This window comes from Chiroxiphia lanceolata, chromosome 21 (genome assembly GCF_009829145.1).
Source record: "Chiroxiphia lanceolata isolate bChiLan1 chromosome 21, bChiLan1.pri, whole genome shotgun sequence".
Taxonomy (NCBI): domain Eukaryota; kingdom Metazoa; phylum Chordata; class Aves; order Passeriformes; family Pipridae; genus Chiroxiphia; species Chiroxiphia lanceolata.
In genome coordinates this window covers 8,136,544-8,162,726 of record NC_045657.1, presented here as the reverse complement: position 1 = coordinate 8,162,726, position 26,183 = coordinate 8,136,544, and the positions used below count along the sequence as shown (strand labels likewise).

At 46.3% G+C, this 26,183-nt stretch overlaps 1 protein-coding gene across 2 annotated transcripts in view; it reads left to right on the top strand.

Moving 5' to 3' along the window:
• The window catches only part of PAPPA (pappalysin 1), a 181,723-nt gene that overhangs the window by 121,595 nt on the left and 33,945 nt on the right, over positions 1-26,183 (top strand). Inside the window, exons 11-17 of one of the 2 annotated variants that reach the window (XM_032708046.1) lie at positions 1,031-1,045; positions 1,550-1,685; positions 5,280-5,493; positions 14,608-14,773; positions 21,207-21,390; positions 24,025-24,235; positions 24,846-25,017. In XM_032708046.1, the coding sequence (XP_032563937.1) occupies positions 1,031-1,045; positions 1,550-1,685; positions 5,280-5,493; positions 14,608-14,773; positions 21,207-21,390; positions 24,025-24,235; positions 24,846-25,017 (1,098 nt within the window). Of the gene's footprint in view, positions 1-1,030; positions 1,145-1,549; positions 1,686-5,279; positions 5,494-14,607; positions 14,774-21,206; positions 21,391-24,024; positions 24,236-24,845; positions 25,018-26,183 lie in introns of both variants that reach the window. The other variant, XM_032708045.1, reaches the window with a different exon arrangement.

Sequence of the window (26,183 nt, the reverse complement as noted above, 5' to 3'; positions counted from 1 at the left end):
GTTACCACTGTAGCTCCACTGCCACTATTCTGTGTGGCCACAAGGAATTCCCTCTTATCCCCATGACTGCTGAATCAGTGAGTTCACCAAAGTGTTGTGAATCCCAACAGGTTCACCCCTCAGGTGAGGCTCCTGGAGCCTCAGCAGGAATCATCCTTCTAATGCAGGAGTAACTTTTTGCATGGTGGACATTTCCCTTCTCGTGTTTGCTGGGGGACTGAAGGCTGTGGTTGTGCATGTTTCTTTCTTGAAGCAGCTTCACTGAAGAGTTTTCAGGGTGAATCCTACCATTCCTTGCAGCTTCATTTTCACATCTTACACACTGATGGCACTGCAAGGCTCTCTGGTACTCAGATTCTGGCACTTCCTTTGAGCTTTTCATTTGTGACAGCACTTGGGATTCATCTGCTTGTTCTTTGCTGAAAAGAGCAGTTTGCTTCCAATCTCACTGCTGCCTGACATGGAAAGGGGCAGAAGAAGGTGATTCCACTTGCAGGACTAGTTAGCAAAATAAGAAACCAGTTTGCTCAGATTGGGTTGCAGAGGCAGGACTTTCCTAGCTACCAAGTTTACACATCCATCTGTAAATCCCCTGGGGTTACAGGAACACCAGGTTTAAAAAGGGCAGTGCTGGAGCCCTGTGAAGGAATCTCCAGACTGTCTGTGCTGTGAGCTGGGATGTTCAGAAGTGATTGTCACTTTGACTCCAGTGGGAAGAGCCATGGTCCTTTTGGGTGGGGAGCAAAGTTGTTCTAAATGCTGTCAAAGACCTCGTACCAAATCCAGAGGAAACTGCTGGCTGCTATCCAGCTGCTGGGAGTCTTTAGCTCCTTTTAACATTTCAGTTTTTCTTATTGAGGTGGAAGACCTGGAAACTTAACTTCTGAATAATCTTGAGGTATTCAGAGGCGTCGTTATGGTGCATTATTTTATTCTAGCAGTGCACCTGGACTTTCCTCCACACACACTTTAAAGAGTCATAACCTTTCCTTACTGTCATCTGTGTCTGTTTTGGTGCTTCTTTTTCCAGGTGTGCCGGACTAAGGTGATCGACTTGAACGACGGTGTCTCCCAGTACGCCTGGTACCCCTGCACAGCCAACTTCCAGTACTCCCACATGACACAGACCATTTTCTGGCTCAAGGTAGGAAGTGCACATGTCACTCAGGAGTCTCCTCTTTGCCTGCCTGTACAAAGTTTCTCCAACAGGCAAAATATCACTAGGACAGCCTTCCCAGGACCGAGCTGCTCCTTTCTTTGAAGTATGTTTGGAGCAAAACAGCAAAACAATGTCTCTGAGCACTGTCTGGAGACTCAGTGGTGAAGTCCCCTCCCATGTGACAAGGCTATTGAATTTCTGAGGGGTTACAGCTGCAGGGCTGTTTGACTTGAGTTTATCTAGTTTGTGTAGGAGAGATTGGAAGAGAAGATTTCTGTGTGACCTGGGATGGGAATTGCCCTTTTAAAAGTCCCGGACTGACTCCTGGGGATTTTTTAAAGCCCACCGTAATTTCCCACCTCAGGCTTTGTGGGTTTTGTGTTTTCCCAGGCTTATTTTTCCCAGCCTATGGTAGCTGCAGCGGTCCTAGTTCACCTAGTCACTGATGGGACCTATTACCTGGATCAGAAGCAGGAGACCATCGGTGTGCAGCTGTTTGACACCAAAGAGCAAAGCCACGATCTTGGTAAGATCTTTTATTAAACTCCCTCCTTATTGCTTGCTTATCTGATGATGCCCCTGTTCACAAACCAGTACTCCTGCTCAGTTTTTTTCAGAATTAGACAAAAATATGCTTGTTTAATTCTCCAAGCCCTGAGTCTCTCTAGAGTTTGTTGAATATGATGCATTATTTTATGCAGACATTTCTCCATAGCTGTTCACTGTGTGTTCAGAAGTGATTAGCTCCTTTGTAGTCATTAAAATCAGCACTGTTCTCAGTGCTTCACACCAGCACTACCCTGGAGACACACTGATGGTGATCCAGATGAGCCCCTGGTAGCAGGGAGTGAGGTATCTGCTCCAGCTGCTGCTGCAGCAAACGGTTCTGCTTCACAGGGTGTGTTGGGTGATCTCTAGTCCTGCTTGCAGGGAGGTCTCCACAGCTTTTTAGTGGCCAGCATTCTTCATGTGAAGTATTTCAGGTTTGATGAAGGTCTAACACCGAGGCCCTGGTGTGGCCTCAAGCAGAGGTGCCTGACAGAGGCTGTGGATCTGCAGCTGTGCTGAAGTGCCAGGATGGGCCATTTTTGTCCCTACCCTTGGCACAGGGCCCTGAACCTGGGGAAGCTGTGTCTGGTGGATTGATTCAGGCTGCATTGAAGCTCCAGGACCAAGGAGCTCTCTCTAGCTCCCAACTCCGTGTCATGGCAGGACTTGCATAATCCCTTTCCAGCTGTTCTCTGCCTTCTTTTTTCCATTGGGAAGAAAGCTGACCAGGTCACCTCGAGAGCAGTTTTTAAGGAGACACAACTCTCACCCACCAACTTTCTGTTTTATCATAACTTTTCAATTTTGACAAGCTGAAACTCAAATGAGCTTCCTACTAGAAGGGACACACACAGTGACAGGTGTTGGATGGGTATCCAGGATAATATGGAATTCGTTGGGGTGTGGAGGAAAAGAAAGAAAATATATGTGGTGTCTGTTGTTCAAGAATAAACTGAAATTTCATAGCAAGTTGTGCAGGTTGAGTCAGGATAGCTCCCAGTTTGCCAGAGCCCTTGGATTAATCTTATCCTCCTCCTTTCACAAAACAGTGGCACATAACTCTTTCCCTCTGAGATATAAATGATGGATACACGAGCTGCCAACAAATACTTAATACGACATTTTATAGGGGCACACAGACAGATTGTGAGAGGAAGAGAACAAGAAAGAGGAGCAAAGAGGAAACTAAGGGTTAGGTTTTGAAATCCTCAATGAAGTTGCAACATAAGTTTGGCAGGGCTCATCCTGATGCCTGGACATCCTCAGAGCTGAAATGCTGCCTTCATCATGGAAAAGCCCCTCTGACCTTTCAGAAGAGGCTGCCTGGAGCAGGGGAGAGGTGTAGGTAGGCTATCCAGCAGTTCTCACTCAGGCAGAGCTCCCCATTGCTGTTTTGTCTGAGTTCTGGCTCTGGCATTAAGTCCTTTTCCTGGATATTGTCTTTCATGTGTTTGAACTGTCACCTTGGAAAGCTGGAAACTGCAGCTGAGATGCAAGTGTTGGCATGCACTGGGTGCAGGATTGACTTCAGACAGTCAATCAGTCTTATGTAGAAATTAGTGGCAAACTAAAAGTACATCCAAAAGAAAGTAATAATAATTTAAAGCTCCATCAGTCTTCAGTGTGATAAAGACACTCCCATGGGCAAAACACATCCTATCCAGACCTGCAGTTTCCCACCTTGATCAGAACAGGTTTTTACCATGTGGATTCCCAGAAAATAATGTGATGCTTATTCTGAGTCCTGGTAGGAGATGGAAAGGTTGGAATGCCAAATACTTCAGCTCTGTTAGTTCAGAGCCATTGTAGACACCAGGGTTCAGCTGCTGAGCATCAAATAGGTGGGTACAGAGCTCCAGAAATGGGGGTGATCATGAGACAGCTCTGATCCCCTGCATGGCCACCATGAGGGGTCTTTAGTTACTGAAGGCAGGTGAGTTACATGACCCTGACCTGTTCAGCCCCCGTTTACCTTGTGTGGGGCAGAAAGCACCAGCAAGTGCAGCACAGCTCTGAGGGTCTGTTTGCTTGTGGGCACCACCTGAGAGCGAGGAATGAAATGGAAGTGAATAAACAGCCTCATACCATAAGTTCTTTCTTGGCTTTCCATCAGAGAAGGCAGAAACTTTCAAGGAATTTGGGAACCCGGGATTTTGAGTATTAACTGCACCTGTTTGTAAGTGAGAAACGTGCACCGTTCCACAAGGAGCTGATATCAAAAGACCTGTGGGAGGCAAGTAGACAGGGAGGTTATTCCAGGGTCAGGTAAAGACCAAAACAAAAAGAGAGTTGCTTTTTTATTTTTTTTTTTTTTTTATTACAGGAAGATTTTTTTAAGTAGAGGGTGGGAGATAGAAGTTTAAAGAGCGTGGTCAAAAGTCTGTCTTAATTCACAGGAAATCACTTTCTAAGGAGAAAAATGAAAACTTTTTTTATTTCCCCCCCTTTGAGTCAAGAAATCCGAACTGGGAAGAAAAAAAAAATAATAATAACAGAAATCCCTGAGCCAGTTAAACATGCAAATAGAGTTTATTTTATTTTGAAAGTGTATCAGGGTAGCCAAAGAGCCTGGGCCAAAGCCATTGCTGGGGGAGCTCCAGTGAAGCAAATGGATCTGGAGCCAAGCTGATCCTCGGAGTGATGCCACGGAGCCGCAGAGGCCGGGCTTTGCAGGCAGCGTCAGGCCATGAATCTCAATTAAGGAGTTCTGAGGCCAGCAGACAGCTGTCTGTCCTCTGCCTTACCCCTGAGATGGATTTGGCCCATTTGAATTCAGGTTGCCTCTACCTGAAGGTGGGAATTTCTTCCCAGCTGCCACTGAGTGCCTTGTCTGCTGGAGAAAAGGGATTAAGAAGTCTCCTTGTCAGCTCTCTGGTGTCTCCGTGCACCTCAACCTTGAGACATTTTTATTTTCCCCAGGCACTATTTCCTTCTCAAGTGAGATCCCCTGCAAAATCCTCAGTGGGACCATCACCCTTGTTTCTCTCTCCAGCACCATCTTTGCCTTTTCTACCCAAAAGCAAGATACCCTAAGGCTCAAAACCATCAAAAAAAAATAGAATAAAAAATGGGCACATTTAGTGTAGAGCTCGTGCAAAGAAGTTTACCACGGAGTGCTAATGACATGCACAGCTCCAAACAAGCCACTGGTGCCCTGCCCCTGGTGCACAAAGCCACCCAGCCTGCCGGCACCGTTTGATGCACCAGATAAAGGCCCCAACTGTCCTCTCCCAGACCAGTTTGACAATAGTGCAACTCCGCTTCCTCCGTGATGGTTGCTCCTGATTTAACAGGGCACAATAGAAACGTAGCCGTGGTCTAAAGAAACGCCTCTGAGAGCCTGTGCCGCGCTTGTGGAGAGAATGGCAGCCTTTCTTCAGCTGTCTGGAGGGATATACTTCTCCACTAAGCTCTCCAGAGTGATTTGGGAAGCCCCTCCAGGCAGCTTACCATAACTTTTCAGCTCTATAGGGCCATTCCTATGGGTGAAATGCCTCTGAAGTGCCCACTGCCTCGGGAAGCAATTGTGTTAAGTCTGACCCTTCCTCTGATCTTGTCTCTCCTCTGGCAGGTGTCCACGTCCTGAGCTGCAGGAACAATCCCCTGATTATCCCCGTCATCCATGACCTCAGTCACCCTTTTTATCACACCCAGGCTGTCCTCATTAGCTTCAGCTCCCAGTTTGTGGCCATCTCCGGGGTGGCCCTGCGTTCCTTCCACAACTTCGACCCCATCACCATCAGCAGCTGCCAGCGAGGACAGACCTACAGCCCGGCGGAGCAGAGGTGAGCCCGTCATCCCGCTTCCTTGTGCCTCGCCACCCACCGCCCCCCGCGCCGGCCGGGGGGTCAGGGGGAGGCAGGAGGGGCACAGCAGCTGAACCCTGCCGACCCTTTTGTGTGGCCGCTGAAAAACCGGCAGTGTTCTCATTGATCGGGATGGATGGGACATTTAACCCGCACGGGGATGCCGCTAGTGAATTATTTCCTCTTCCTTTCTCCTCCCTCCTTTATCCCGGGCTCGGAGCTGGGGGCCGGTTAACTCCCCGTGCACTCCCCAGCCCGGCATCGCTCTCGCCGCTCACACACCGCTCCGACCCCAGCGGCTTTGTGCTGCCCAAGGGCCACGGGGACCTCCCACGGAAGCGACTGCGCGGAGACAAAGTGATGCTTGTGCCCCAGCAGGGCCGGATCCTGCCGGGTGCTCAGCAGATCCGTGGCCATCGGCATCTGCAGGGCTTTTACAGCCGGGCAAGGGCCCTCTGCACCCCTCTGCATCCAGCCCCTGTTCTGAAAAGCTCTGTGGGACCCCCCAGGATGAAAGGTTTATGGCTACCGTTTTATTCTTGTTGTTATTACAGACACATCAATAGATCACCACCAACCCCTCTCAGTCTCTGCTTTACAGCATCCCACAGAGATTGTGACCTTTCCTGGCCTCTGGTGCGGCAGCTTCATGGATCCTTTCAGCGAGGCAGTGAAAAGAAGAGGAGAGAATTTAGCAAAACCCCTGAAAGAATAATTTTTTTTCTTCCTTTGTGAATTCAAAGTTGTGAGCAGTCGTCATACCATAGCGGCAGCAATAGTAAAACAAGTTGCATATCCCAGCAAACCTCTGCTCAGCCTCCTAAGCAAGCTGTCAGGTTTTTTGATAATGTCCTGGCTTGTTTTGAGGACCTGCTTTTATTCCAGGAAAGGCGGGAGGGTGAGAAGGGGGAGAGGGAAGGGAAAATAAAATAAAAAAAAAAAAAAAGGAGCATATCTATAGCTAAATCAATCCAGTCAGTGTGTTCTGACCTAGATTCAAGGCTTCTGATCGTTCTATGCAATAGGTTGTATAAATTCAGAGGCCCAAAGACAGCCAGGATCAAGTTTCAGATGAGAAGTCTGGTTGTGGAAGTTTGGCGAATTCCCAGTGCAGGACTGGGACAGAAAAAGAGCGAGAAAGACCCACTGGAAGGAGATGGTGAGAAGCAACAGGGAGCTCGAGAGGGCTGAGACACAGGACCACATTCCTCCTCCCTCTCAGATTTTCAGTAGGAATTGAACCATTTGTTCACTTATGGAATTAGAAGTGCTCTGTGTTTGGAAAGTTATTTCCTTAATAAAAAATGCATTCCCCTAGGGCAAAGCTTCAGTGAGCCTCTGCAGCCCAGCAAACCAACCTTTAGAAATCTCTTGGGGAAGAATTGCCCGCCTTTTGCCTCTTATTTTTCTTCCTGATTTTTTTTTCTTGGCATTGTTTTGTTTTCGGGATGCACTGAACCCTCTCAGCCCCTTGCTCTCACAAACTTTCATCCGAGCCTCACTTGTTCAAAGTAACGTCTCAATTCTGGATTCGTTATAAAGTTTCCCATGTCTGTCAAGGAACCAGAAAGTCTCTGAAGTAAAGCCCTGATCCAAAGGCCGTTGAAAACAGTGGGATTTTTCCACTGATGACAGTGTACAGTGGAGAAGCCCCAGTTTGCCTTGTGATAAGATCATTTGGGGTGACCATATCTGCTGTCTTCTTTACAAGAAATTCCAAGCAATTCAAGCGTCCAAGGTGTAGAGGAAACTGTGCATTAAGTTATTAAGTTGTGCAGCCAGGAAATAGGTGACACCTTTGCTGTCACTGCTGTCTTTTTCCTCAGATATTTTACCCAATCCAGGAAGCACATAGGAGAGATTTTTAAAAGTTATTCTTAACCAGCTCAGTTGCTGGATGTGGGTTTTCTGCCTCCTGTGCTCATGGTCTCCCCATCCTTGGAATGCCAGTTCCACACTGCCCATCCTTCCCTTCTCCCCTTTCCCCAGCGGTTACATTTACCTAATATGATTTTTAGAGTATTTATTTAATTTTTAAAGGAACTCTCCCTCCTATGTGTAAGCATCAGTTTGACTGCTTTCATTTTCCTTAGGTCAAGACGGATATTTTTGCCTGCTTTTGGCTTCTCTCTGCAAGAGGTATTATTTCTCTCTCTTCAAGGAGAATTATTTTGCTTGGAGAGGATTTATAGCCAGATGCAGACACTTCTAGGCAAGGGTGCAGATTTTAAAATTGAGAGGGAAAAGAAATATATTGGCCCTTAAAAGTTAACACAGCCTTTATTTTGAAGGTGAATGGATCCCTCCCATGGGTTAGTGAAAACTTAATAACTGAAAATAAAACATGTGCTCACTCTTCTTTCTTGAAGTATGTATCCTAGTTAATATTTTAGAGAAAAAGGAGCTTAAATGTAAAAGTCCCATTGAACTTTATAGGTATCCTCAGTCATCATTACTTTTTTTGAAAATCCATTCCATCCTCCTAAAGACATTTATAGAGAGTTTGAAAAAATCCCCTACTCTGTACTTTCCATCTGCTGGTCTTTCTGCTGCCGCTGACCACGGGCTCTTTTTTTTTGTTTTCAGCAGAAGTTTCCCTCACTGCTGGAGACGAGCTGTAAAAATGACAGGCTTTATTTCCACATTGCATCCTCAGACCAGATATAACGGCCTAGGTAGTTCTTCTCTTCCACTTTATACCTCAAATTATTATACTTCCATGATTTCCTGTGTAGCCTTGTGGCGCGGACGGTGAAATTGGGTGTGAAGAAGCAGAGGTGTAATTTCCCACCCCTGGTGCACTGAGGCTGCCTTTGACAGCAGTTCTCAAAAATCAGGATTTTGTCTTTTTTTCTGGGTAGGAAACATCCCTGGGGGGGGCTCCCACCCCTGGCAAGGCAGTTCTTGTGAGGTGCTGCTTTGGTGGCATTTCCCTGCTGTGGTCACCAGACCTCTCCTCTCCTCCATCACACCTGGTGCCATTGCTCCTCTCCTGGAAACTGCAGGCAGGAGGCATGAAAGCCCAGGCAGACACCCCAATTCAGCTGTCAGAATTTTGAGTTTCAGGAGTTTCCATCTTCCTAATCCCCCAGTAACTCCCATGTTCCTACAGAAGACAAGCCCCACTGGCTGCCCATAGCTCTCCAGTCTTTATGCCCCACATTGTGCAGCACCTTGTGCTCTCTAGTCAGCGTAGCAAAAAGATTTCTCTTTCCTTTGTTTGGTTAAGTCTTGCCACAAACTCACTCTTATGGCTTCAAAATTGCTTCTGCAGGGGAGATTTTGGGTTTACCCCCCTCCAGAAGTGAGCACACCGGGGTGTTTGACACCTAGGGGGGGACCAGGCCCACCCCTGGTCATCACACCATCACCTGCCCTTGCTTCCATGGAAAGCCATCCTCCAAGCTTCACCCTTCACTGCCCCAAACAAGCCCCAGGGAGACATAGCCCCACTCCAGCTCTTCTCTTTGTCTTGCTCTCTCCTGCTGTCTGCTTCCCCAACGAGAAATGATGAAGATAAATCTTCAGCAGCAGAACAAATGCAACTGCTCTTTACAACTCCAGTTGTGTTTTTCGTTTTTCTTTTTTCTTTTTCCTTTTTATAAGGGGAAAAAAGGGTTTCCTCGTCTCTTTTTATTGTGAATTAATGCAGCTTTCTCTTTCCCGGCTCGGCCGCCTTTCCCCTGCCCTGCGTTCTGTCATTAAGCACAATCTCTGTCAGCTTGCTTCGGGTGAAATTAATGAATTTCTCACAGAACTGTTAATCATAGAAGCTTTGGTCCGTGACATGTGTTATAATTCAATGGGTTTTTAACCTTCGCCCCATTTTGGTAATTGGCAAACGGCATCATTTGGCTTTTATTAAAGTGGAAGGCGATGCGTTTTCTTTGTTTGCCTGGACAGACTCTGGCAGGGAGACCTGTGGGGCTGCAAACGCCCAGGGACACGGTCCCACTTCCAAGCTGGCAGGGTGACGGGGCTTTGAGAGCTTTATCAGTTCAATATGGACCCCCCCAGGCAGGAATAGCTCACACGACGGGGGGCAGGCAGGCTGGGGGCAGAGCTGGTCCCCGTGGACAATTTGCCCTGACACTGGTGGGGACAGCGGTGAGGACTTGCTGGCTCATCCTTCTCCTTCCCCACAGCTTACCTGGGGTTGGAGGAAGTATTTTCTGTAAATCTCTGGGTTTAGCTGCATTCTGACTCCCTCAGTTTGAAGTAGGGGTTGCTGTCAGAAGGACCATAGGTGATACCATCCTCTTGGTCACTCTCATGGACCAGATTTGAAGGCAAACACCTCTTTAGGAAAAGGCTTGATCCTTCTTCCAGTGGCACAGGTTCACCAGTTGCCATCCAGCTCTCAGGATTTTTGAATACTTTCTTTGAGATTTTGTGTTAATACAAGAGGTGACATCTTTTAGCTGAAGGCTGAAGAAAACAAATTCATTGCCGCCTCTGCAGTTCATACTTGATTTTTATGTCTGCAGCAAAGAATGGGGCTAGCAACATCTGCTTTTCAAAATACTGCATGTATGTTTGTTTTAGAGAGAAAGAACCCACTCTTGCCTTTAGAAGAACCTCTAGAGAGGAGAATACAAACCCATTGTAAGGATAAATGTGTTGGAAAACCCCTCAGAAGGCTACGGGTGTGTGAGCTGAATGTGTGGTGCTTTAGAACAAAACCAAATTGCAGTTCAGATCTCCAGCCCAGCCTGTCCCAGAGTGTCAAAAACGGAGTTTTTCCCATATACAAGAGATAATGGTGTGGCTCTTCTCAAGAGCTTTTATGCTCACCTGTCATATCTGTGTCAGAGCTCTCATGAAGGAAACAAATAATTAAGGCACCACGTTAAGATAATTTCTTGGAAAAGTGCTTGACCCCGGGGTTAGGAAAAGAAAGTTTGGCTGCTGTAAGCTTCTTGAAAGAGGAAGTCCTGGATTGGTTTTATGTGAGGAAGGAAGAGCTCCACTTAATTGTTATAATTTTCTATAAACATGTTAAAATACAAATGTTTCTAGGATTGTGTCACTAAGGCCCCAATTTAGCCAAGCCCTCAGCTATTTGCTTACATCCCCCTGTAGTCAAATCTATCAGTGGGACTTAACTGTGCTTTTGAAGTTAAGCACATATTTAAGTGCCTTGCTGAACTGGGGCCAATATTGGCACAAAGAAATACAGATTTAGAGCCTAATGACTGAGCTCGTTTAGATTAGGGATGGGCAGAATGGATTTGAATAAAGCAAGAACTGGCTCAGAACTTCAGCCTGCATGTGAAGCGAACTCAATTCAGGGCTTTTTACTTCATTGAAACAGTCTGCCTTGATCTGTTTCTAACATGCAATGGAATGTGTGCAAGAAATCCACTGCTCCTTGCACCCGCCTCGGTGTGAAGATATTGTTTTAGGAAATCGTGCTCTGCCAGGGGAAGGGAAGGAACAAGTGAATCCTGAAGTGGACCTAGTAAAATAAACACTTGTCAGGGAATATCCCAGACACCAACACTTGTTCAAGTAAATCATTAGAGTGGTCCTTGGGTCCCTTGTGTAGCTTTGGTCCAGATCAGCTCATGCTCTGGGTAAGGAATTTGGGGAGTTAGGGTAGACCAGGGATGACTTGAAATAGGCTGTTTTGATGAAGTCACACAATATTGATTGCAGGAAAACAGGAATTCCTATGCCAGGAATCAACATGAGTTAAAGCTTAAGAGATTTCCTTCTCAGATGCTCTTATATTGTTTCTTTCCCGAGGAATGCACAGTTTCTGGAACATGTGATGATTGACCACTGTTAAATGGCAGAACCCATGCAAGAGCTTCTGTAATCCACAAATGGATGTGATGGGTTCTTTGTCTAAACTTCCTACTTGGAGATATTCATTTCTCCTTCTTAATTCTGCATTTGCAGAACTCAATTCAGGATCATGACTTCAAAATTCATTGGGATTTATGGCTGACAGTAGCTGATACCAAATTGGAACCAGTAGCTAGAGAACCAGAAATATTTAAATTGGAAACATTTGGTGGCAGTGGTTGTTTTTTTACAAAAAGTGAATGGTTGTATTGTTTGTCACTGAAGTCATTCATATAGAGTTACAGACAGAGAGGGCTGCCCAGATGATCTGCTAACCAAGGCATAATCTGGAGCCTGGAGGGGGTGGCTAAAAATGTTCCCTGGCCATTTCAGGAGACCACAAGGGGACTTGTAAACAGAAAGAAGAACATCACAATAAGTGTTTCTTAATGCCTTTGTCTGTGGTGTTTCAGTTCTGTAGGACTTTTAAGCCCAGGCTTGCTCATCTGGTGTCCTGATCTGAACTCAAGAAACCGGATTCTTTTTCTCCTTTACATTGATGGAAATGAAAAGCGATGCCACTGACTGTGGTGACGTTTCTCCAGATTTCCCTCTGTGCAAATTGCAAAGGTTTCCTTAGGCTCATCCTTCCCTCTGAAGCCATTCAAGGCCAAATTCAGTGCTACATTAATTCACATAAGTATTAGATTAAATAAATCTGTTATTATTTTATTTTTTCAACTTTAGTGGAAGATGGTTTTCAGATTTTGAGGGAGTTTTGCAATGGGGAGTCAAGGTTTGCAATATGTACTTTTGAGAAGAGTGGCTTGGCAATAGTGCTTGCTTTTTTCCTCAATGAGTCAACTTACTTGTTGCTGAAGCCCTGGCACAGGAGGAACTTTTATTGCAGCCTCACCATCCGAAAAATGGAGGGGAGCAAAGTGAGGGTTCACCTTCATGGATCAGTGGGACTGGGACATGGAGGGAGGGTTCAAGAACACATCATTCATCTTTTAATGCTCTCACTCAACATCCAACTTCAGATATTCTTTTTGAGGTCAGTTGAGGACTTACTCAACTGGCAGTGCCATGAGGTTGGTAAGGTTTGTAATTCAGATTAGTAAATCTCGGGGAGCTGCTACCGAAACAGAGTAAAGTCTGTAGTTCACACTCCTGTGTTGGGCATTTGCAAAGCAATTGCACATGGCTGTTCTCCTCACCTCATTTCCCTTCAATGAGGCCCACCTGGGCATGAGGATATGCTGCCCACCGGCTTTTATGGCATTTCCATCCACAGTCTTATTGATCAGTATGAAGTGATATCAAAGGCAGTTTAAATCTGTATGTCAGGCTGTGAGTTGCAGTGGCTGGAAAACATGTGAAACCCTCGGTCTGGTGGGTGGGGATCCTCCTTGAAGGCAGGATCACTCTGGGTAGGTCAGCTCTTGTCTGTTCTGCAGAAGAGATGAGCATCAGGGTTGTGGTGCTGATGGACAGGGCGCTGTTTGCTGCATACAAAGGTGTGGAGTTGGCCAGCACAGAGGTGGAATTCTCCTCCCTCAGTCCTGTCAGTGGCCATACTTTGTGCACCATGAGGAAATAAGATCTTTCTGAATGTAGAAATGGTTTATGGCTCATCACACACCAGGGAAGGGCCGGCACTGAACGAGCAACCTTAAATTACCAGCAGTGGGCACTTCCCATACAGCACTAGTCTGGGACAGAGAAATGAGTTGTGGAGGTACATAATACTGTCATTTAATCTGATCTAGAGCTCAGTAGAGACATGTGCAGATGTGCTTCTCTATCAGTAACATGGGGATAACAATACCAGCCCAGGTGTCTCGCAGGGGTGTCATGAAAATTAATTAGATAATGTCTGCACAGTGTTTTGAACACAGCAAAACACCATGTACGTGCTAAGTCAGGGCTTACTAAGCTGGACAGGGTTTTGGTGGTTGTTAACCCTTTTTTCTAGGACACAGGAATAGCTTGCTTGTAAACCATTTTAAAATATGTGTATTGATGCTTTGCTTTCCCTTCTTTCTATACCTTTCTGCATTTCAGGGTCTTCCCTACCCACATGGATGGTGAAATAAGTCAATGTTTCCCCTCCTCAGAACTAATTTATTTAAATTAAATTCATTTTAATTTTCAGCCAAAATAAATCACTTTGTAGGAGTCCTTAACCCCAGAAATTTTGTCTGTAATCCAGAAAAAGTCTTTGCACATAAAATCATGGAATGGTTTGGGTTGGAAGGGTCCTTTAAAGCCCATCTAATCCAACCCCTCTGCAGTGAGCAGGGACATCTTCAACTAGATCTGGTTGCTCAGAGCCCTGTCCAACCTGGCCTTGAATGTTTTTAGGGATGGAACATCCACAGTTTCTTTGGACAACCTGTGTCAGTGTTTTACCAGTCTCATTGTAAAAGAATTTCTTCCTTCTATCTAGTGTAATCTCCCCTTGTGGTCTAAGACTCTCAGCATTTTCATTGCTGTTTAGTTGAGGGACTGCCCCATACTCACATTTGAACATGTGCTATAATGTTTGACTCAGGTCATCAGAGATGGTGAAAGATTTTGTGTCAACCAACCATCTCTATGTACGTAAAAATGAAACAAAAATCCCTTTGAACAAGTTGTGCTAAATGTTACAATAATTTTCTGGAGGGAGAACAGGCAGTTTCCATCCGGGGAAACATTTTATGGATGGCAGGACAGCAACTGGAGAGATCTGAAATGACAGCATGCTGCTGAGCTTGATAAGAGCTTATCAACACAGCTACACAGCTGATGTTTTGGTGTTCCTCGTGAAGTGAAATAAAATGAATGTGATGATTTCAACCGAGTTTCTCAAAGATAAGAGTGTCTATCGCAGAAACCCCTCCTCACACATACACCCAGGCACTTATCACCACCAATATCAGGCACTCCTGAATTCAGCAGATTTAAAATTGGATGGGGCATAAGGACTGCTCCTGGAGGGAGAGTGTTTTCACGGGATGGGCGGATGATACAGGAGTGGGAAGGTCATAGTGCGGATGAATACTGCAGAACACAAAGTAATTCTGCAGAATTGGCAGGCTCTTCCTTTTTGCCACAAGACCTGTAATTTGCCTTCACTGTCCTCCCTGTTGCCACTGCCCCTGTCCTTCAGAAGGCGTAACAAGAGGGTGTGGAGCCCTTTGCCGGGCTGGGTTCGGCGCGTTCTCCGAGTGACGAATCTGTCAGTCAGACACACTTGCTCTTGTGGGAGGAATTGAATGAATTCACTGACAATACCACTTCTTGTCCCCCTCCTAGCTGTGTCCACTACTCCTGTGAAGCCACGGACTGCCAGAAGCTGGAGATCGAGCACGCAGTGCTGAACTGCACCGGCGGCTGGTACAACGGGGCCCAGTGCAACGTGAGCTGCAGGACCGGCCACATCCTGCATGTCCAGAGGGATGATGATCTCATCAAGAGCCAGGTTTGTTCTGCTGGGGCTTTGTATGACAAGGGATGAGCTAATACATGTGGAGAAATTGAGAAATAACCCAGCCTAAACCCCGAAGTCTCAGCTCAGCCCTGGGACAAGGTCGTATCCAAATACTTCTCATCAGAACAGGAGCCCTCTGACTCTGTAGGAAGAGATACTGACAATGAACAAAGCTCAGATGTTCTTCAACTTTAGAAATTTTCAACCCACAAAGTTTAAATGTGTGTTCAGTCCTTCTTTGATCTAACTGACTCTACTCAGCCAAACAGTGTTTCTCGGGGCTGGTGTTTTGGGAATGGGGTGTTTGTGTTTTTGCACAACCAATTTCTGGGCAAAATACCTCCCTTTTTAGTCCTGGGATTGAGGCTAGCAGTGTCTTAACTCCTTTGCAGTTTTTCAGTCCATCTGCTTCCAACCACACACTGATGTGTACGGTATGGAGGGGGTGGAAAAAAGCACCCAAACCTTTTTGCTTCCAAACAAATCACCAAAAACCTTCCCTGGTGTGGGGCAGGTGGTGTTCCCCATCCTCTTTATTAATGCATGGATTACAGAGGATGTCCTACAAAAGCAACATGCAGTGAGGGGCTGTTGAGGAATACTATAGAAGTATTTAAACATTAAAAAAATGAAGGTACTTCAGGCTGGGGAAGGTGGATGAGGTGCATGTGCAACATGGCCCAGCCTTGGCATGTCCCTGGGAGCAGGGTGCTTGGGATAGGTGGGTGCAGACACCCCAGTTTGTGCTCTCAGCTCTAATGCTACTCCAGATCCTGCAAGTGTGATGTGGGGGTGGTTTCCCCCATCAGCACCTTCTCACAAGTTGTGGGGGCAGCACACACATCTGGGGCAGCACACACATCTGGGGCTGGGGGAGCCAGGGCAGCCACACTCAGCAGCCTGTCTGTATTTGTGAAATACTGTGTTCTTCATAAGCTCGCAGAGGGGGGAGACAGAGTGGAGGGGAATGAGTCAGCCCTTTCAACTCAATTACAAAACAAATACAGGACCCCGCGAGCTGGGCCTCTTCCATCCTAATTGGCATCAGCACCAGAACCCCAGCTCCAGCTGAGCATTTTTACAGAGCAGAAAACAAGTTCTCAAACCAGCCTGAATGGAAGGGATCTGCACATGGGGTCCATGGGGCACACAGGGGTCCCAAACCAAATAAAACAGCCTAAACACGCTTCACCAGCACCGTGTTATTTAAAGGCAGGAATTACCTTTTGGCAAGGCTCGGCCGACTGTGCATGGTTTTGCCCCGAGAAGTTTGGTTTCAGAGCCTTGATCAGACTCATATGACAGGAGGGGAGGATTTTAGCACCCCTAGCTAATGTGATTCACTGCCTATTACAACACACTTCCTCTCACCCTGGTCTGCTATTGCACTTCCTCGTCGTTTTTCCACCAGTAAAACCCCCTGAGGCCAATGGCTTTGTTTTGCTCAGTGCTGTGCATTCACTGTTCAAATGAGGGAAGGAGTGGAGCATCCTAAAGATACTCATGATCAGCTAAGCACATTAAACATGTGCTTTATAAGTTTATTTGTGCTCATCAGGGATCTGTTGAAAAGGAACAGACAGTTTCTTTCACTATCATCTTGTTTTATTTCTTTGTGTCAGGTGCTTCAAGACAGAACTTGTGGAATGTGTAAGCAAGATATGAACTATAGAACCCATGGTTTGGATTTCTCATGTCAAATTGCATTGTGCTCCTTCCACAATTGCTTCTCAACTTCAGCTCCTCTTCCAGTCACAGGCATTTTGGGGTGAGAAAGGGCTTGTGGCTTGTTGTCCATAATCAGAGGGACTTGCTGCCATGATTGAGGAACCCTGCACAAAGCTGTTGGTTGCTTCACCCTTGTCATCTAGTTGGATATCTTGCCTGTTCGACTGATTTGAGGATCTGGAGATATTTTTTTTTCCTCATTTAACTGTCAGTGTGTGGGGCCGCATGAGGAAGAGGAGGAGGGAAAGTAGCTTTACACACGTTGGTGTTTCACACTCTTGGGTAGGAAGGAGGCTGGGGTGAGGTGCAATGTCTCGAAGAGCAGACTGAACACCAGTGGCCCATGGCCACTGCATGCTGATGAAGATGATTCACAGGCCAGTGAAAACACCTTGGTTTAGCATCTGAACCACATTTGTCTTCCGTATTTCAATGAAAGACAGGAAAAAAAAAGGGTGAAGAGAGAATTAAAAGCAAAATTTTCAAAAGCACCTCAGAAATGCAGGGGCACAAGTCACATTTCAAATCAATCTTTTACATCTAAGGGGTCTTTGAAAATCTTCTTAAAAGTTTCTGCACTTTCTGGCCTCTGTGTCTTCTGAAGCCACCATTTTAATCAGTCTTAGGGCAAAACATTCATTCATTCCCCCTGTGAGAAACTCCCATTCCCAAATTCTGTTAAACTCCGTAAAATCACCAAACCCTAAAATCCATCAGCACTCTGTGCAGCAGAAACTGTTTGCTGCTTGAAAATAAAAAGAAAGCTGAGCTGTTTACAGACTTGGGCTCTCCCTCATCTTCATTTAGGGACTTCAGCAACAACAACAAAGGGCTTTGCACGGTGATGGAGCAAAATCCTTCATGTATCTTTCTCACAAAGAAGATCTCGGGATGTTTTCATTCCCCCTCCTCATTCCCACCCCCCACCCCGACAACTCCATCGCTCTTTCTTCTCTTCTCTCTCTTTCCCCCTTTTGTTTTTCACTGCTTTCCTCCCCCTTGTCCTTCACTGAAAGACCCACTCATTCAGTTGCTTGTTGTCATCTCTCCTTGAAGCCACCACCACTGCTGCTCTGGTCAAGAGGTGTTATTTAAAACCCAGCAGCTCCCTAATGTTGTGCAAAGGCATCATCAATCATGCCAGGAAAAGAAAGCACGGCTCATGTGGGTTCAATTAGAGGCACAGTAGTGGGCAGAAGTGGAAGAATACTTAGAGGGGAGGGCACAGCTGTTCATTTTTAAGGAGAGGAAACTTCACACGTGAAGCATCGCTTGAAGAAGGAGCCGACTGGAATCTTGGGCAGCAGGAAGGAGACATGAATTCTCCCAGGCTGTTGCAAGTCCCAAGGAACAAATCTTTCTGGCACCAGATTTGTTTAAGTTTGCATCCTCTTCACTGTACTGCACACTGTATCTTTGGAGGCCCTATTTCCCCCCCCCCCTCTTTTCGCCTTGCCCACCCTCCCTCCTTGCATAAGCCTCTTTTGGAAGGCAGGACATGAAGGGAAGCAGTTGCTGTGATGCCAGTCAAAGCAGCACAAAGTGCCCAAAGTGACAGCTAATAAACCTGACGAGAAAGCCAAGTGCTTTGTATGGACTGCTGTGAGCTGGGTGACCTTGTCAGATCAGACAGGCGAAACAGGCACGTGCCTGCTCAGCTCCGCGTGGGACATCCACAAAGGCAGATGCAGATGCTGCCACTAAGACCCAGTGCTGGATCCAAAGGCAGCACTGCTGAGGCTGAGTCCACTGGAAATACCCCTGAGGTGTGGCATGGAGCTGGGGAGAGGTGGGCTTCTGCTCAGCCTCTGGGGGTCCTGCCCTGGGCCCTGCAGTGATCCCACCCTCAGGTGTGACACCGCAACAGAGGGAAGCTGAGAGCTGGTGGGTGCCACCTGCAAGAATTTCTGTGGCAGGTTTGTCCTCTGTGCTTCCAATCAAAGCCACCAGTCTTTCTCTCCATCGCAGGGAACATTCTGTGTTATGTTCTGCTGCTGAATTCCATGTGCTCCCATTGCTTGAAGTGATGACATGATAGACATGCTCTAAAATGTGCCATTATTATGTCTGACCTTGAAAACCTCAGCTTCCATCATACAAAGTGTGGAACAAATTAACTGGGAAAAAGCTGAGAAGCCAGGGTCTTACCCACGTGGGCACAGCTTCTCTGCATGGGAATGGTCTTCCCAGTGTGCCAAGAACAGGAAAAGCCATATGGGTCTGGAAGGACTCTTACAGATTAGGTCAGTGCTTTTGTAGGGAAAGTACCACCAGGAAAAAGCCAGAGATGAAAACGTGGAGACAATAATTATTATCTTTTTCACATCAAGGTCTAGAACATGGGGACAAATAAAGGAAAGTGGGAATATGGCTGTAGTGAGAGATCCCTTCCAAGGAGAGGGGATCCCAGGCACATCACATTCCCAGCAGGCTCTAATGTCCTGCAGCTTTCTGCTAACAAAGGCCATGGCCACAGCTGAAACACTCTCACAAGTGTTAGCTCAGGCAAAGCATTACTTTTTGTTAGATGTGACTATCTGTTGTGCACAGACATTGCCTCTCTTTAAATATTTGTATTATATTCCTGCTTCTGAGTTTGCACTGTTTATTTGGTGGTATGCAGAGGTACATTTGATGTGCAACCCTGTCATTAGAGAAACTCCTTTGTGCAGCCACTATCAGGTCGTAGGAACAATATTTTATACCACCACTAAAAATTTAATTCTTGGAGTTGAACCTCTTATCATAGAGTTTCCCTACGTTCAGCATGGATCCAGCATCCAGCAAGATACTATGCAAGGCCTATGTCTTTTCCATAACATTTGGATAGCCTCTGACATCATTAGCTTGAGTTTATTGACATCAGTAGCTTGGGTTTATGTTTTAGAGTTCCAGCAGCCACAGTGCTGCTGTATTATTTGGGAAAGGAGGCTTTTTTAAATGCTGGAGCAGCTCATCCTGGAGAGCAAATGTGTCTGTATGGTTTTTAGGACATGAGAATACGCTCTGTCATCCCTTCTCCTGTGGCCACCACACTGTGACTTCCTGGAAGCACAGGGGTCTTCAAGGAATCAACTGCCTACATTTTATATACAGTTTTTAACGTTATCAAATATTCTGATAAGCAGCAAAGGCAGAATTAACAGCCACTTGGGAATGAGAACGCAGAGAGTCACTTCACCTGAGCGCTCCGAGAATCCCAGAATGTGCTACTCTAAACTTGTAGAAAAGACATTTTTTTCCATCAGCAGTGTTCCCTGTTTAAATAAACTCCACGGCCTAGAAAAGGGGTTTTGTGCCCACTTGGGAAGTGTCCAGTTTCTCAGCTCTGGGACTGCTTTTTCCATTCTGTATGCAACCATATATCAAAGGGAGACAGGTCTGAACTTCTGTTGAAACCATTAGGGTGTTTTTGCAAAAAGGGAATCCAGGTCCCTTTGATGTGTGTTAGAAACATTCCCCTTCCTTTTATAAACCCAGATCAATGGTCGGCAGTGCAAATCTCCTGTGAGCATACCAGCCCTGAATAAAATATTCCCTGGAGGCAGAGGAGTGCTGCTGTATGGCTTGGTCAGATTCCTCAGCAGCATCTTCCCCCTGGCATGTTTGGGTTTCTCACATTTCTAAACTTCTGTCCCTCTCTTTATTCTGGTGTGGAGGGAAGAGCTAGATTCTTCACTTCCAGTTTTTAATAATTTTCCATTTTTAATTAGAAAGTGGATATGTTGTTTACTCAGTTCTCTTTGCCAACACCTGTTTATTCTTCAGTCATCCAGTAAATTTATCATCTTAGCTTTGGATGGGTGGCTCCTTTGCCTCCCCCCTTTTTCCTTCTTTGCCCCTAGCACTTCAGGATTTCAGTCTGCTGTGCTGTTTGGATTATTCCTCAGATCCACAAAAGTGTAGCTGTGACAGCAGAGTGACTTTGAGGAAGTCAGAGCACGGGCATTGACTCTCAAGTGCCAAGTGCCAGTTATGGGCAGGATGCTCCTGAGTCTGTTGACAGCAAACTCCTCCTGGAAAAGGTCTGTCTCTCAGGATTGCATGTCCATGGGCCCTGATTTGGTGTGGAGCCTTGGGGCACCCTGACAGAGAAGCCATAAGAGCAGCTGTCAGTATCTGCACACAACACTGACGTGGCCCAAGGCTCTTCCCCTGGCACCCCCATCCAGGGGTGACTGACACCTCTCAGGAGAGCCTCGGACAGGAGTCCCAAATGGTTTCATGTCAGGTTGGCTTTTTCTTGAAACCCAAGAGGGAGTTTGACTCAGAAGCACGTGGGGATCCCTTTGGAGTGGCTGTGTCACCACAGGGGTGACAGGGATGGGGGACAGCTGTCAGCTCCAGCAGCTCAGGCTTGTGTGCTCCTTCCCAAACGTAGGGCAGCACAGCATGTGCTTGTCTCGGGAGGCCATGCAGACAAGAGTTTGGATTCTTTGCAGTGCTCTGCTCTTCATATGGAAGCGCTGTGGTGTCTCACCGCAGAGGTGACAGAAACACATCCCGGTTCTCTGACACTGTTCTTGTGGCACTTTGGTGAATTTAGGAGCTGCTGCCCTGTCCAAAAGATGATGGTAGAGGCCAGGCATGGTTTTGCCTAACTTGTGAGCCAAAGTAATGGCTGTTGCTAGGCTTGAAACGGTTTTTATCTCTCCCTTGCTGGCCGTGGTGGCTGTAGGCGTGTATCTTTTTCCAGATGGAGTCCAGCATCACCATGACTTGCGTGGATGGGAAGTGGAACAAGCAGGTGACCTGTGAGCCTGTGGACTGCGGTGTCCCAGACCAGTACCACGTCTACCCAGCCACCTTCAACTGCAGCGAGGGGACCACCTTTGGCAAGAAATGCTCCTTCACTTGCCGACCTCCTGCTCTTCTGAAAGGTACCAGAGGGTGTCTGCGCAGTGACCTGGGGAGAGCTGCACAGCTAACACACACTGCTCCCAGTAATATATGTTACTGTTGCTGTTGTTTTAGAATTATTCATGATATTTTAAGTATGAAGAATTATGAGACTCCGTGGAAGGTTTATTTATATTAGAAGTTAAGTTCCTTTGCATCTCTCTATTACCTTCCTTTGACCTTTCCTTGATCGCGGCTGGCCGGGCAGTAATGACAGTGAATATTGCTTCCATACAACCAAAACATGGAAAAGTCATGGGGATAAATCTGATTGAACTCTCTCATCTTCTTTCCCATGCCTTCTCTGTTTTGTATGTCTGTCTCTCTTCTATGCCTCCTCCATGTATTTGGAAAGGCAGGAGAAGACTGAAAAGCCCCATGTCCCAGTGGCACAGATCCCCATCGCTGTTTTTCCTAATCCACCATCACCTCACTCCTTTTCCACACTCATCTTGCTCTACCTCTGACCTTTTCCTCCTCTACTTGTTTGGGAGTCTTTACTTTTCTCTTTTTTCTTTTTTTTTTTTTCCTAGAAATAACACACTCTGCTGCCTTCTTTCATTTTCTCTCCTTCGTCTTCTTCCCTGCTGCTTTTCTGCTAACATTCCCATCCTCTTCTCAGCACCATCAACTCTTCTGCTCAGTGGCACATCACCCTTTCTGGTCTGATCCTCAGGAAACAAGAAAAGATACCACTGTTAATTTGAGGGAACATTAGACCCAAATTAACTTGTCATCTCGCAGTGGAGTAATCTTAACTGCTGTTATCAACTCAGGTGCAAACTCTGTAAAGGATTTTTTTTATTGTACCTGTAGTGTTACCTTTTCTACTGGGACTCATTGCAAACCCCAGAAAAGGAAGGCATGGAAAGTATTCTTCATTTCAGTGAAAGGATATGTTGATTTCTTCATATATAACCAAATTGCTTAATTCTTTTTAACTCTGGCAGAAGATAGTCAGAAGCAGAAAATTAAGACTACTCAAAGGATAGTTAAGGGAAAGTTAAGACTACTTTTTACCAAAAAAAATCCCTTTTTGTGTTCATATACAGAGAGGGTCATCTTTAACAAAAGATTTTTTTTTTCATTTAAAGTGCTTTAAGCTCTTTGAGCAGACAGTGGAAATAGTGATACTCATCATGACCAACAAGAGCTGATGACTCAGGCAGGGGTAGCTGGAGGGGTGATAACCAACCCCCAGCTCAGGGGGTGCAGCTCTGGTGTGCAGCATCACTTCACTTCTGTCCAGAAACGCCGAGAGCTGTGAGGTAAAGGCACCACTTGGTGTCCAGCCATCAGTGATGACTAATAGATGTTGCCACTAAGCTTCTGGAGAGTGACTCATGCCTAATTCAATCACTGACGTCATGACAGCCACTGTTGGTAATGTCACAGCTTATCGCTTTGCAGTGGCAAGTATGATATCACCAGGCTGGTCTGCAGAGCTGCTGCATGAGTCAGAGTAGAGGAACATGCTGGTGCTCCAGAAAAGAGCTCCCTTCTGCACAAAATACCTCTGCAATCATCTGCAGTTGGGGAGGGGAGAGACAAAGCCAGGGCTGATTTAATGCGGCTTCTCTTATCTTTGAGGGCAGGGCAGGAGGGCTCCTCCACATACCTTCCTGAGCCCTCCAGAGCCTTTTGTTTTCTTCTTCTTTGAATTCCAGCCTCCTGCCCCGGCTCTCTTCCTTCCCTTGCAGAGAGATGGCATTGCTCTGGGGTTAGCAGTTTGTCAGTATTATTTCGGATAACTCCCAAGTTGGCTCACTGTTGAAAATATGCCTTGTGGGTTGAGAAGAGTTCCTGCAGCAATGCTCAGGGATTTCAATGGAGTATTAGGGATTTTTGAAGGGTTAGTGGCTCATAGCTGTGCTTTGTTTCTTAGGAAAAGCTTATTCCTTTTCAACGTATGGTATAAAATAACAAAGAATGTAAAATACACTGAGACTGGGCTACTTTTAGCTTAACCTTCTGAAGTCAAGTAGGTCATAGCAGAGGCAAATAGATCTATTGTACCTTTTACCTTTGAGGTGTTGGCCAAGAAAGCTCCCTGAGGAAAATGAGTCTCTAATGAGTATTATGAATCGTATTTATCACAGTAGTCCCCGAGGACTGAGAGTCCCCAGCTGAGAATGGCTCCTCATTGTGTTGGAGTAGTGACTCTAATACTAACAGATGCTGCTCCAAAAGGTTCCAAATTGAAATAAAAGGGACAGCTTTAGGGAAGAGATATAACACAGAAGCAGAATGAAGGATGTGATGGCACCAAACCCTCTGTTAAAGCGATGGCTTTGGAGAGGAGGGGGTTGATGTATGAAACAAGCTTCCTTTCAGAGAGGAACAAAATAAGGAAGAGAAATACAAAAGATGACAAAGCCCGTGTGGCTTCCCCTATGCTATAGCATTTCCTGAAATAAGCACTGCCTGCCTGTCATCTGAAAACAGTGCCCTTAATGATTTAATGCCATCATCTAGGAAGAGAAAGCACATAGGACACACACAGTTGAATTTGTCAAACCGGCTGAGGTGGTTTTTGATACATGACGGGCATAACGACATTTCAAAAGGAAACAGTGCCTCTGAACGTTGTTAACTTTGCTCACTGTTCTTCTCAGGAAACAACAGCAACTTGACCTGCATGGAGGATGGGCTGTGGTCCTTTCCAGAGGCCCTGTGTGAGCTGATGTGCCGAGCACCCTCCGTCGTCCCTAATGCAGATCTCCAGACTTCTCGTTGCCGAGAAGACAAGCACAAAGTGGGCTCGTTTTGCAAGTACAAGTGCAAACCAGGTTACCATGTCCCTGGATCCTCCAGAAAATCGAGAAAGTACGTGAAAGATGAAAGCCTTGCAATCAGTCTGATTCAGAGACCCATGAGTTAAAACGAATTTGGGAAAGGGATGGGCTGTTTATCACAGACTATATGGGCCTTAGGGAATAGCACGGAGCAATTCCTTCATGCAGATAGCTGTGCAGCTTCAAGGGGATTTAGGCACCTAGCTCACTTAGGCTTCTTTGAAAATCCTGACCAGTGCTCAGAAAACAGACCTTACCTTAGAAACACCCCTTTGATATGCAGCCTGGGGAGTCCCCTTTGAAACCCTGCGGGAAAGGGTTAGTGCTGTCATATACTTCTGACTCTGCACAAACCCACTTCAAACCAACCACAGCCCACAAACCTGGGAAGCCGAGTTTTTGGGCGGTGTGTCCGAGGCCAAAAGAGGAGTTGGGGCTGGGCAGCTCGATGTTGGCTTTGCAAATAATCGTTATTTTTGCTCAGAGACCTCATGACGCAGATTCACAACTTGTTCCCCGAGTGTTAAAAGCACAAGCACACCCATCCCCTGCAACCTGCTAGCAGAGCTCAGAGCCTGGAGAGGCTCTCAGCTGACTCAGCCACTCACTAAAGGGTCTTTTTTTTTTTTCTGCACAAAAAGGCGAGCCTTCAAGATCCAGTGCACACAGGATGGCACGTGGCTGCCAGGTGCTTGTGTGCCCGTTACCTGTGACCCACCACCTTCCAAGTTCCACGGGCTCTACCAGTGCTCCAACGGCTTCCAGTTCAACAGCGAGTGCCGGATCAAGTGTGAGGATGATGACAGTCAGTCGGTGAGTCTCTCTCATCCAAATTAACTCAGCTCAAAAATGTTCCCTGAGGATCCTGACCTTGGAGGGGCCAAGTGCAACTGAGCTCTTCTGAGAACAGAGACACAGAGATGGAGAAGGGAAAAATAGAGTGGAGGGAGAGTGTGAAGAGTCTGGAAATATTATTTTTATGACAGTTGTAACAGTATTAACTATTACCTGTAGAGGACTGGCAGTGAGTGACTTACTGTTTCTGGACAATAAGTGGCTAAAAAATCTACCTCAGTGGCTCTATGACCTGCCTAGAAAGTAAGGAGCAATGAATGAAAGTAAGTAATGTGTGAGTTATCCAAACTTATCCCATTTGCTCATTCTGTTTTACCTTGCTTTTCCCTCCAATTCTTCTTATTATATTTCTGTGTGCCATATGATAATTTAATTCTGTAGTGATTACAACTATTCAGGTGAACTATCTCTAAACTTCCATGTTTTCATGGCTGTGAAGGTGTCATTTGGCATCAGGGGTCAGATCCTCATCTGGCACAAATCAGCATGTTGCCTTTGACATCCTAGGAGCTGTGTTCACTGACACAAGAAGGTCTGGCCTTTACTATCTTGTTTGAAATGCCTAGTTTGCCTCACCAGAGGTAATTACAGTTTGTGAGATAAGTAACTTCTCCCAGAAGTGCTGCTACTACTCCATACTCTTGGGAAGAGAAAAAGGGGATGTAGAAGCTGCAGCTACTACAGGCACTGCAGGGAGCAGGGAGTGCTCTGTCATAGATGGTTTAATATCATTCCAGACTCTGAGGACATTTAAAAAGGGACCAATTATGTGAAAGACACCTCTGATACTTGCTCCAAATGTTAAAAGCTCCTGCCTGCCCCCCTTCCCAGCCAGGCTGGCCTGCCCTCTCCACGGGGACAACAGGCAGAGCCCCGGTGTGTCACTTCAGGGCATCTGGAAAAGGTTTCCTTGAATAAGTCTTACAGGGAGGTTATGAGCTGCGTGAAGGGAGAAGCTGCAGGTGTGGGTGCAGTTTGGGTGGGAGCTCTGGGACACACCTTGCTCAGACTGGTCAGGGTGCCTGACACCGTGTCCCATCGCTGGGTGCCATCGCTGCCAGTGCAGGGAAACCAGGGCCTCCAGGGCAATCACAACTGGTGTAATGGGCTTGTGTTTGCTTTTA